Source organism: Schistocerca serialis, chromosome 1 (assembly GCF_023864345.2).
Source record: "Schistocerca serialis cubense isolate TAMUIC-IGC-003099 chromosome 1, iqSchSeri2.2, whole genome shotgun sequence".
NCBI lineage: Eukaryota > Metazoa > Arthropoda > Insecta > Orthoptera > Acrididae > Schistocerca > Schistocerca serialis.
Window position 1 is genome coordinate 88,862,231 of NC_064638.1, and position 13,320 is coordinate 88,875,550.

The 13,320-nt window shown below is 40.7% G+C and overlaps 1 protein-coding gene across 1 annotated transcript in view; it reads right to left on the reverse strand.

Moving 5' to 3' along the window:
- Positions 1 to 13,320, reverse strand: part of LOC126462349 (protein dopey-1 homolog) — a 345,125-nt gene that overhangs the window by 158,512 nt on the left and 173,293 nt on the right. Inside the window, exon 21 of the mRNA XM_050096065.1 lies at positions 11,748 to 11,884. Within this exon, the coding sequence (XP_049952022.1) occupies positions 11,748 to 11,884 (137 nt within the window). The remainder of the gene's footprint in view (positions 1 to 11,747; positions 11,885 to 13,320) is intronic.

Genomic DNA, 13,320 nt, shown 5'->3' on the forward strand with positions numbered 1-13,320 from the left:
GCTTTTGGGAGACCTTCAGTACACTGGCCAAGAGATTTTGTGTCACTAGAAACTCCATGCCCTGGTGGACAAATTGTATTGGAGAGGGTTTTTTTTTTTTTTTTTTTTTTTTTTTTTTTTTTTTTTTTTTTTTTTTTTTTTGGGGGGGGGGGGGGGGGGGGAGGGACGGCAGCTGTTGAAATGCAGGTACTGTTGGTGGGTTTAATGTTAACAGAGGTGTAGATGGAGGCATCAAAGAGTAGGATGTCAATGCCTGTGAAGGTTGAGGAGGATGGGAGAGGTGTTGAGGACATGAAGGAATGATGATAAGGTGTCTTGACCCTGAGTCCAGAACATGAAGATATCATCAATGAACCTTAACCAGACCAGCAAGCCCAAGCAGGTTTGCTCTACAGGACCCATAAATAGGCTAGCATAGCAGGATTCCATGTAGGTACCGATGGCTGTGCTGCGGTTTTGTTTGTATACCTTCCCTTCAAAGGTAAAATAGCTGTGAGTTAGCATAAAGCTAGTAAGGTTTATGGGAATTAAGTAGTTGGTCTGTAGACTGAAGGACGTGAAGTGAGATAGTGTTCAACAGTGGCATAACCATGGACATGAGGGCTGTTGGTGTATAGGGGGGTAGCATCAACAGTGACGAGTAGGGATCCAGAAAGTGAAGGGTTGGAGACAGTGGAGCATCGCTAAATGAAGTGGTTGGTATCTTTGATGTGGGTGGCTACATTCTGGACAATGGGCTGACATTCTTTCATAGGGAGGCACAATAACCACCTACAATGGGGCGTCCAAGGAGCATGTAGAAGGTGGATGTGCAGGGTGTCATAGAGGTGAGGAGGGAAATTCTGGGATGAGATCACTGTGGCAGAGTTTATAGGTAGAGAAGTCAAACAACTGGTACAGCCCTTCCGCCAGGTACTGTATTTACTCGAATCTAAGCCGCACTCGAATCTAAGCCGCACCTGAAAAATGAGACTCGAAATCAAGGAAAAAAAAATTTCCCGTATCTAAGCCGCACCTGAAATTTGAGACTCGAAATTCAAGGGGAGAGAAAAGTTTTAGGCTGCACCTCCAAATCAAAACAAAGTTGGTCCATTGTAATATGAGACACAATTTAGGTCGAATGAATGACGATACAGTTACAGTAGTTTGGTTCGAGACGTAAGCGTAGCAGTTAAGCTTTACCAGGTGGCCATTGCTATGTGTCAGGCGCTCCGTCCGTATTTATACCGGTACCCTTCCTTTTTCACGTGCTTCATTTGGTTTGAATTGATTGCTTATTTTTCTTAGATCTGTCAAGTGCCATTCTCTTTGTTATAGGTGTTTATGTCACTCTAAGCTGAAGATGCATTACTGTACTGTGTCGTGCATTGTTTGTCGCATTCTGATAATGAGTGTTTACAGCCTGACGCCGCTCGCGGCATGGCTTGCTTTTGTGCGCGCTACCGCCACTAGAGAGAGAGAGAGAGAGAGAGAGAGAGAGAGAAATCGTCTCATTAGCGAAACAATGGCAAGAGACTGCTATTTGTTGTTACTTACACTGCTGTTTTCTTTGATAATGATCAACAAGAACCAAATAATAGACTACTTATAATAGAAGATGTTCTGAACGAGAGTTTAGCGAAAATTTTTCTCCGTTTGAAAATCTTTGCAGACGCCTCTTTAGTAAATTACATTCTGCACAGAAATTAGTCATCTTAGATTTAAGAATCTAGTCAATTGCTGTGCTTCATTTCTGACTGTATCACTATTACGCATAAGAATAATACGAATATAAACATGACATGATATGTATATTCTTCCGCGTTTGCTGTTGTCTCACTCTAGTTTCGTAGTTTATTAGGCAGATAGAATTTAAATGAGATAGCAGCAAACACGAAAGAATACGTGGCAAAATGTTTATTTTCATATTATTCTTATGGTGAAGAGAATACTGCATGTGATTCACAATTCATAAAAGTTCCTATTAGCAACCATCTCTTCTCACAGAAATTCAGAATGTAGAGTTGGCCATATTGACAAACATCCCTAACAGTCTTGCCAGTCGGATTTTCATAGTACATTGAAACGCTGCATCATTCAAAGATGAACAATACGGAATTTGTATTTATTTCGATGGATAATGTATGAAAATGCAGTGGTCGAAACTCGGGGCGGAGGAAAAAGAGGTCTTCCACCTTTTTTTTTAAATTTATTTACTGACGCAGAGGTTTTGGCGCCATTATCTATCTTTGTGCCTGCAAAGCATGCCTGTGTAGTGCTACATATATTCGACGGCAGAAGTTAGTTGTGGCTGCACCTACCAACATTTTTCAGAACTTCCGCTTACTTTTCACTCGATTCTAAGCCGCAGGTGGTTTTTTGGATTACAAAAACCGGGAAAAAAGTGCGGCTTAGATTCGAGCAAATACGGTAGTCACTGTTATTCATAATGACATTGGTGGAACCTTTGTCTGCAGGTAGAATGATAATTTTTTTTATCTAAATAAATATGCCACAGTTCCTTTACCCTGCCTGACTCCTTATCTACTACCCATGTTTAATGGTTGTGACGAAGGAGAGGAGGTAGATGGGATTCACTTTTTATTTGTTTCTGTAGTGGCATTGGAGATCCCTAGGTTGAGGAAAAGTGAGGTGTTAAGCAAACTACTTATGGATCGATGAAGCATAGAGCAGAGATGCCTATGAAGCACCTATGAAGTGCTGCTCCAGAAAGTGACATAATTTATGAGATTCAAAAAATTGTAGCATGTGTTGATACTTTTCTAATTTCATGAATCTATTTGTTTTCATGTGTTGCCAAAAGATTTCCCTGTCAGGTCAGACACTCCATATGATGACTCTACCATTCATATGAAGAAAAAGTTGAACATGGTGTGTGAAGTAAACAAGCAATACCAGAAGAAAATAAAGCTTCTTCAGCAAATAAACTGTTGTCTCAAGAAGTGAAATAACAGAATAAGATTTTCACTCTGCAGCGGAGTGTGCACTGATATGAAACTTCCTGACAGATTAAAACTGTGTGCCGAACCGAGACTCGAACTCGGGACCTTTGCCTTTCTCGCGCAAAGGCTCTACCATCTGAGCTACCCAAGCACGACTCATGCCCCATCCCCACAGCTCTAGTTCTGCCAGTATCTCGTCTCCTACCATCCAAACTTCACAGAAGCACTTTTGTGAACCTTACAGAACTAGCACTCCTGAAAGAAAAGATATGCGGAGACATGGATTAGCCACAGGTTGGGGGATGTTTCCAGAATGAGATTTTCACTCTGCGGCGGAGTGTGCACTGATATGAAACTTCCTGGCAGATTAAAACTGTGTGCCGGACCGAGAATCGAACTCTTGACCTTTGCCTTTTGCAAAGCACAACTCGCACCCCATCCTCATAGCTCTAGTTCTGCCAGTAACTCGTCTGCTACCTTCCAAACTCCACAGAAGCTCTTCTGCAAACCTTGCAGAACCAGCACTCCTTTCTTCCAGGAGTGCTAGTTCTGCAAGGTTCGCAGAAGAGCTTCTGTGAACTCTGGGAGGTAGGAGACAAGATACTGGCAGAACTAGAGCTGTGGGGATGGGGCATGAGTTGTGCTTGAGTAGCTCAGACGGTAGAGCACTTGCCCATGAAAGGCAAAGGTCCCAGGTTTGAGTCTCGGTCCAGCACACAGTTTTAATCTGCCAGTGAAATACTAAGTTGAATAATGTTATAAAGGCCTTGCAAAAGAAGGACTGTATAAAAGAAGAGGGTGTTTCAGTGCTTACGAGTGAACCAGAGATAAATGAACAGTGTTGTCATGCCGATTTGCAAAGACTATAATCATTGTTGTTCCTGGAAAATATGGCTCAGCTTTGAGGTCTTTTAATTCACCAGGAGCTTTTGAATATGTCAGAGCCACATTTGACCCTTGCTTGTCACATCCTCGACCGATAAGTTGTATCAAAATGAGGATGGAGCAACTGCTTCTCGAGTGAGACATTTGAAAGTGTCTTGTTTTCAGATGAGACTGACAATGTTGTTAACCGTGATAATGACTATATCCTTAGCAGTGGTAGTCTGGTGTTTCTGTGTGTATAGCTGCAAATGTAGCTGGTTTTTCGTATGGTTTGTGACGAAGGAGAGTAAGACTCATGGTACTCTTATTATGCCTGCAGATGATGATAATGTTCATACATATGCAGAGCAAATGCTTTGCTCTAGTAATATGGGTGGCAAACATGCTTGTCTGCAGAACGCTATTGTTTTCATGGTAAATGAATTTTTGGGCATGTGCATAAACAAGCCTTTATTTCTTACCTTGAATGCCCACATGAAAACCCAATTGCTACTCACCAATCATTTGATGTTACTTATAAAATCCATTGCTAAACCACACTCACACTGTAGAATGGAGTAAAAATTGCAGAATGACTTTGCATACAAAAACAAAATTAGGTGTAAATACACCAAAGTAATAATCTTCCAAGGTCAGTAACACAGATTTATGATAAACTGTGTTACATAATAGCTCCGGGAAATGAAATAAACAATTTGTGAGACAAAGTATGGTACTGGAGTATTATGATGTAAATACAATGCTAATTTAAGTGTGATCTCCAATGTTGAAATTTCATTTTACAGACATATTAACTGAATATGTGTCCATCAATGATCGCAATGGTTACTTAAAATCATAACTGAGGTATACAGTGTTTCGGTGCTCCTCTGACTGAAAAGTGTCATTTCAGTGTTGATGTTTTAAAAATCATTCATTTTGGTAGTGAAATTACTGGAAGGATCTTGTACTGTGATCTAATACAGCTCATAGTTAGACTTAAATTAAAGCAATTGGCTATTTTTCTGAGATGTAGTCCATTTCTCATCACCAAATTAATTTTACAACTCTATGGTTGCAAATATTCCTCCAAGAAAGTATGTCATATCTAAATACAGTACGTAGTCAGCTATGCATGATAATTCAGTGGTTTAGGTAGAGAAGACAAGTTTCACACAAGGTTTTAATGGAGAAACCAGTCCGTCCCCGGTAGCTGAGTGGTCAGCGCGACAGACTGTCAATCCTAAGGGCCCGGGTTCGATTCGCGGCTGGGTCGGAGTTTTTCTCCACTCAGGGACTGGGTGTTGTGTTGTCCTAATCATCATCATTTCATCCCCATCGACGTGCAAGTCGCTGAAGTGGCGTCAAATCGAAAGACTTGCACCAGGCGGGCGGTCTACCCGACGGGAGGCCCTCATCACACGCCATTTAATGGAGAAACCCATGTTTTTGTCTCTACAGGATGGCAAGATGGAGGACAGACATGCCCCTGGCTTCAGCTAATGCCTGTTCTCAGCACAGGTAATGCCGTCTCCCTGTATTCTAACATCCTTACATATGCCATACAATGGAGTTGAGGGGTGGATTGGGAGGGGAAGACAGAACAGAAGAGAGGCTGTGGTGAACAAAGCATGGATGTAGAATCAGTGACAAGGACGGATATGAGTGTGTGACAGGAGCTAGTGGAGATTCAGCCCAGGGTAAATGTGGGGTTGAATGATGGTTGGAAGGAGAATTCTCATCTATATAATTCAGTGGTACTGTTATTTAAAAGGGGGAGAGGGGGAGGAGGAGCCAAAGGGCAAGATAATCATTAAAGTTAACTATCTTGAGCTCAGCAGGGGTGTGGGTGCGGAAGGGGGGGGGGGGGGGGGGGGACATACGAACTCTGCTACCACTGTAAGATACTGTCGTTATGTAATACAGAGTATCTCTAACTGATCTCCTAAGTTGGATCCCTTGCCTTTCAGCAACTGGGAAACTGGGAGAGAATTCCAAACACCATCTGCAAAAGTTTTCCAATTCCCTGACAACCTACCCCCATCTCAGAATGCTCTCACCCAACAATACCTATCCTAAAAACAAGTGATGCCGCCCCCCCCCCCCCCCCCAACCCTAATTCAACCTCTTATAGTATCTAGACCCAACTTGGTGACCTCTTTCATAAATCCAAATGACTCACTTTCACCATCACACCGAAATTCAAATGTATTGGGCAGGGCAAAGATCTAATCTCCTCCAATCGTGACTCTCCCCTACCAATCATGAGCCTCCACCACCACTTCTCAACCACAACCTGGTCACCTTGCAGGAATCCCTTATCTCCAACGTGACCTCGTTCTCCTTTCTTAGATCTCTTCCCAAAACCATAAAGCTCTAAGCAGAGCCATAGACAACCTAAGGACAGAATCGGACTTCAGAATGAGATTTTCACTCTGCAGCGGAGTTTGCACTGATATAAAACTTCCTGGCAGATAAAACTGTGTGCCGGACCGAGACTCGAACGCGGGACCTTTGCCTTTCACGGGCAAGTACTGTACCAACTGAGCTACCAAAGCACAATTCGCAACCTGTACCCATCCTCACAGCTTTAATTCTGCCGGTACCTCGTCTCCTACCATCCAAACTTCACAGAAGCTCTTCTGCGAACCTTGCAGAACTAGCACTCCTGGAAGAAAGAAGAGACATGGCTTAGACATAGCCTGTGGGATGTTTCAAGAATGAGATTTTAACTTTTTTTATTTTTATTCTTTTTAAAATCTTTGCTTGGAGCCCACACAGGGAAAAAAAAGCAAAATTTTATGAACATGGTAGAATTAAACTGGAAACTGTGAAATGTGGTGACTGGAAACTGTGAAATGTGGTGAAAGACGTCAGAATGTAACGTGTGGGTGTGTGTTTTCCTTCTGTAGCCAATGGCAGTGTGGCATACTTTGATACTCAGTGACCTCTAGTGTAGCAATGACGTTTAGTGTATTGCTTGTCAACTTTTCCTTGTTCCTTGTGCTGAATGGTCGAAGAGGAGCATTCTGCAGTATTGCTAATGTGTGCTGTTTGCACTTCAAGTTCCTCACTTGCTGCAGTGTAAACACATCAGGTTTCTTGAAAGTACATACATACACACAAGTTTTCCTTCACATGTAGTATTCATTTACACTTATGAATATGAAATAAAGTCAAGCCTGCTGTGATTTCAGTGTTTCTCTGTCCCAGCAATCCATTACATTTATAACAATCTGTCCGCCATTACAACATACAAACACAATTTAGGACTGCAACAAAGATGATCAAACCATCATACAGCTGCTCAGTGAACACATCCAATTAACTATGGTGCCGCACATAGCAAATGGAGTAGCCTACATTGGCTACAGTTGGTAGCGGCACGATATGTTCCAGATTCCGTCAAGATGCTCTGAGCAGAACTACTGTAAGTAAAATTAATGCACGTTAGTGAGGGGCATATATATTAAACTGAAGTAGGAGCCATGGTCACTCCATTTGCTGTGCATCAACCACATCAGCCATACTTTGGTACTAGCCAGCAAGTAAGCTCGCTGTGTGGAAAACAAAGATCCGAGATGTTACAAACATCCGAGATGATGTAATGTGGCAGTTTTCACCGTATTTCAGAATTTTCAGTTTATTTCACGTTACAGCTATAAATTTCTGCTATTGTCGAGATGAACACAAAATGACAAAATTCTCAAAACTGCGTGTTTTAAGGTTTAATTTGTGGCAGTAATGTGCTGCAAAATGGCTCAATTACCTTTTACATCATTAGCTAAAAGTGATAAACTTTTTAATTACCTATCCTACAGTATTACTAATGCAAAACCACTTTTTCCCAATTGGTCTATTACATGACATACAATTTTGAAATTTCTTTCTTATTTGCTTATGGATTTGCGATTTGATTATGTGTGTTGGTAAAATTGCTACTTAGGAAGATGAGAATGAAACTCTCACACCAACTCTGATTTACAGGTTCTGTGCCTGTATATTTTATAATCCAATACTTCAGGAATTTCGAATGTTTCATACACTAAGGTCTGTAAACTTATTACACAATTAGCTAAACAAAGTGGTGTGTTAGTGTGATAAAGTGGCTGCGCTGGCTGTTGGGTGAGGTAACAAGTCACCAGCCTATAAGAGCTCACTAGCTGGAAATAGCCGTTTTCTTGATTCTGATCGAGCAGATTCTTTGAGACACAGTGTTTGAATTTAAAAAGTTGACAATCAATACCGTTGCTGAATAGAGACTGAGTTATAAGTGGCATAAGAAAAGGTGGCGGCTGGGCCCCTTTGTCACTTATTGGCTCGGTCCAGAACACTTCGCATCGACTGTCCCATTTTTCTACTGCTGCAGCAACCTAGTAATAGTTATGTTATAATTGTGGGATGAAGCTAAAGTCATGTCAGCAATGCTGGTCATGGATTACATCAGCATTTCCTCTCTCACATCTCCGCTCTTTGCAATGGTCTAAAATATTCCCTTTAGTCCGACACTACCAGTGGTGCGAACCATCGGTTTTTTGTGCCACTTATAGCTTGTTCAGTCACGTCAAATGTCAAAAAGAAAGGAAATGGGACAAAGTCAAGTGAGACACAGGGTAAGAATGTAGAATCATGACAAATCTTTCTAGGAAGAAATGTAAAATCGAGGAATTTTTAGCACTGATCTTATGGGTTTTTCACAGGGCCTACAAATTCATAGCATATAATCATGAAAAACATAAAAATCAGAGAATGTAAAATTTGAAGTTCCACTGTATACTTTAAAATGTGTCTAGTGGAGTGCTGCAATGCTCTACATTTGACAGTTACGTCTTGTCTGCTTAAGGGAAGACCGAGGCACTTGTGGCCACCATCACACGACTCAGAACGGTCACTTATTCCTTCCACGTATGTTGTCTTGACTCTGTACATGCGAACAAGACTGCGTTGAAAACTCGCCTCACCTCACAACTGTAATGTTTCGATTGACTGTTATGTGTCACAGTTAACTTCATACAGCACATGTAAAATAATTTGATATTTCAATACAATAACAGAAAAAAGGTAAGATACTCTTCCAAACAGATACTTTACTCCGCTTGGCCGTAACAGGAAACTATGTACACATTAAGTGAACCCTATCACTGAAGTTCAGGGGATGTCTGTCTTTTTTTAAGAACATTGTATATTTGCAGTTATAAATTTTCAATAATTCATTTGTTAGCAAGAGAATAAAATTGATAATTACTGTTGATCAGTGGTAGATCACTCACACATTATGGATTTAATTGGTTGCGGCGAGTTGTTAGTAACATGCTAGCTGTAATAAAGCACAATTAACTAGGTGTACTTGTTGCTAGGATACATAAGAGACACTTTTCAACTGCAATCAGTCCTGGTAGGTCCTTTTCAGGTCTGCTCCAAAACTTAAAGATGTCATGATCACCTGTGTGCATTAAATGTGCAGATCTAATTAATCTGCTGCATAGGGTTTGTTATTTGTCCAGTCGCTGAAACAATCTTTCTATCTTTTGGGTTGGCAATGACACTGTACTGAAGGATCTGTGTTAGTAAACAAAAGAGAGAGAAGTGAAGGGTAAATTCTGAAGGGGTACCTGGAAAGACAGCCAAAGGAATGCAGCAATGTTATGTTTGGAAGTAGTTACCACATTCACACGAAGAAAAGCCAAAGTTTGATTTTTAATCTCTTATACCCCCTATTAAAAATTCATATCTATTATTACACATCAATTATGCTAGTTAATTAGAAATCCATCCTTTCCTCACATCATATTGAAACAGCACTTTTAACTGGAATAATTAAATTTTTTGTCATTGACATTGCAGATTTCTTAAAGTGAGTGAAACCAAAGAAGAGCTAAATGGATTGTAGGTTCTTTTCCACCTTCTACTTCATCTGTGGCCTCTTTAAATAGTTTTGGGAAATTCAAAATTCATTCTGTAAGCTCATTACCATATCCTTCAATTGTAAGTGGAATTCTTTCCCATCTGTAAAGTAGCATTTCCTTAATCTGAGTGTGTAAGAACTCTAAAATAGTGTATAAACTGCTACAACTTGTGCTGACCTCTTGTTTTAGAGATGATTTCAAAGATAAACATAAGTTATTTTTGTTCATGCACCATACAATTAATTTTGCAATATTTATTGTTGCAGTGTCGTTCGAGCAAGATTTAACAAAAATATGACTAATTACTGTATTTATACAATGGATAGCACAAGGAAGCCTCTTGTGATTTTCCTAAGCTTTTTTGTATTGCCTCGCTCATCACAACCAAAAACAGAATTATGTAGCAAATCTGACGAAATGTTCCAGCCAGCCATCCTCTTTTCTATTTCTTTCATGGTGTTTACGCTTGTTTTCTTAAGGCCTGGGAATTTAGTTGGAAATAAAACATTATTCACAAGAGACCATCTGTGTTTATGTAATGTGCTGTAAGCAGCAAATCATATGCCCAATTGTGTGAATCAGTCCATTTATCAACTGTCACAGCACATGCTTTATTAGTAGCTTCCATTAACACAGAGGGCATTATACTGTTTCAACTTGCATCAGCCTGTCCTTTGACATGCCTGATTACAGTAAAGGGATGTGACATGATATCTGAAGTGCTGGCTTCCTCATAATGTGCCCCTACCTCTATTAATTCTTGGTCTATTACTTTGAAATCGTAACCAGAAACAGTATTACAAGGTCTCATATCTTTTTGTACTCTTTGGAACACACTTGGTTGTTGTTATAATTTTTTTTTATTGTTGCTGATATCCCTGAAGGAGCTGTGTCTCTGGGATTTCTTACAACTTTGTTTCCCGACTGGAAGCAGAATAACGTATAGCATTTTGTGCACAATATGTTGCCAGTAAATTAGCTGTTTTCATCTGCAACCGACAGAAATTTATTCCACTTTTAGACTTTAAGACCTTCGCATTTTAATCTTACTTTTTAATGCACTGGTTCCCTCATGCTGCATAATTACATACCATGAATGAGGAACCTACGTTGGATGTAGTTATGTACACGTAAATACATGATTATAAATAATTGGGCAGATAACAAATCTAATAACCAAACAGTGGCAGGAGCAAATACACAAAAAAATAGGGAAATTTGCAAGCTTTTGGAGTCTATGGCTCCTTCTTCTGGCAGAAGTTTTGAAGAAGAAGGATAAAGGAAAAGGACTGGTGAGGTTTAGGAAATGGGAAGAGTTACAGTAATGTCTCCACTGGCCAGGAGTTGTGGGCAACTTTTTCTTATCTCTCCCCTTTTCCTATATCTCATTAGGCCTTTTCCTTCATCCCTCCTCTTTCCCCTTCCACCATTCTGCCAGAAGAAGGATCCACTGGCTCCAAAAACGTGCACAAATCCTTAACTATTGTATGTGTTTGCTCCTGCCACTGCTTGATGAGTAGATTTTTAACCATTCAATTCTACTTTATCTGTAATAAATACATTATTTTCATTGATACAAATACACATCTAGCATCTTTGGAGTCAAATATTGCCTATGATTTGGTCATGACTTCTGCGTTTGCTCACAATAAATGGTCCAGCAGCCTATCCACTTAGGCTGTACTCGTCCTATCACGCATTTTGTGCTCGCTTACTCAGCCATTCAGGACTCTACTGCCCACTGGCAGTAACTGGGATTCCACTTCCTCGGCATGAATATTGGCCAGCCTTTCTGTCTCTCTGTAATCTTATAGTTTTCTCAAGTGAATTTCACCTCTGATTTAATTAGACAGCAACATTCTTAGTATGTTTATTCATTCATTTAAAGAGTTCTCTTAACTATTTTATCCAATTGCAGAACATTGTAATGAAACTAATTCTATTTTTATGTTAAGCCATTGTTTCACTGTTGTCTACCTCATACAGTAATTTTACTGTTACATACAATAAGAACCAGGAAAATCAGATTTGTTACCAGTCTTGTCCAGTCATAATTGCTTGCCACAGAGCTGCTACACTCGCAAAAATACGTGGCATGTTACTCAGAACTTTGCGCCTGGCTGAAATATGTGGATCCACAACTGTAGGTTTATCCTTCCCATGAGTATTGTCCTGCATTAAAGAAGAGAAGAAACAATCATCAAAACAAGAAACAATGAATGGCTGTTCATTGTGGCAAAGCTGTAATGGTAAAGTCATAATCGTCTCTTTTTGTTAGGCATGGGAGGATAAAGCATGATTAAAATAAAGAAAGAAGAAATGGAAAAAGAAAGATTTGTGTTACATCGGACACATTCATTGGGCACAAGCATGTTGGTTCTCGAGTAAAACAGTGCACACTGATTTTAAAACAGATCCTAACTACTGATGCCATCCCATTTAATTTTTTTAATGCAACATGTGAAAGCAGTTACCATGATACAACAACTTTTTTCTTCCATACATTGTCAGACAGCACTTTTATAAACACTGATCAGCCAGAACATGATGATCACCGACCTACTATCGATAAAAACGCATCCAGGCAATAGCAGCATCACCTGGCAAGAAATGACTGCTGGTCAGACAAATGCACGGTGCGTGTAGTATCAGTGAATGTACTGTCCATGTGTAGGATGGGGAATTTGCACCATCTGTCTGAGTTTGACTGAGGGCAGATTTTGATGGTCCAGAGCCTTGGCACAAGCATTTAGGAAACGGCAGGACTTGGTGGGTTTTCGAGCAGCACTGTGGTGAGTGTCTTCAACACATGACGAAACCAAGGTGAAACCGCATCCAGACATCATAGGGTTGGGCAGCCACCCCTCATTACAGATGATGGACATCATAGGGTGGGCAGACTGGTAAAACGGGACAGGCAGCGAATTGTGGCAGAATTAACATCAGCTTTAATGCTGGGCAGAGTACATGTGTGTCTGACCATGCAGTGCACCGAACACTCTTAACAGCAGACCCCCACAGCCAGCGACTCATATTTGTGCAAGTGTTAACACCATGACATTGGCACCTACAACTGAAATGGGCACATAACCATCGGCACTGGACATTGGCACAGTGGCAGAGCATTGCACGGTCTGATGAATCTCGATACCTTCTTCATCATGCAGATGGGTGGGCGCGAATCAGGCATCTTCAAAGGGAACAGCTCCTTGACACCTGTACTGCAGAACGGAGACAAACTGGCAGCAGTTTCGTTATGCTCTGGGGAATATTGACGTAGGTATCCACGGGTCAAGTGTAGCTCATGCAAGGCACTATGAAGACCAAGGAGTATCATGCACTGGTTGCAGCCCATGTACACTCCTTCATTACGATAATGTTTCCCGATGGCAGTAGCATTTTTCAACAGACAATGGGTTATGTCATAACACAGTGGCAAGTTCCAGTTGATGTGCGGTCTCCCAATTCACCAGATCTGAACCTGATCAAACACATCTGGGATGTGATAGAACTTTGTGTCAGAGCTCATTGCCCCCTCCACAGAATTTACAGGAATTAGGTTATTTGTGTATGCACATGTGTTGCCAACTCCTCCTCCAGCATCCTAC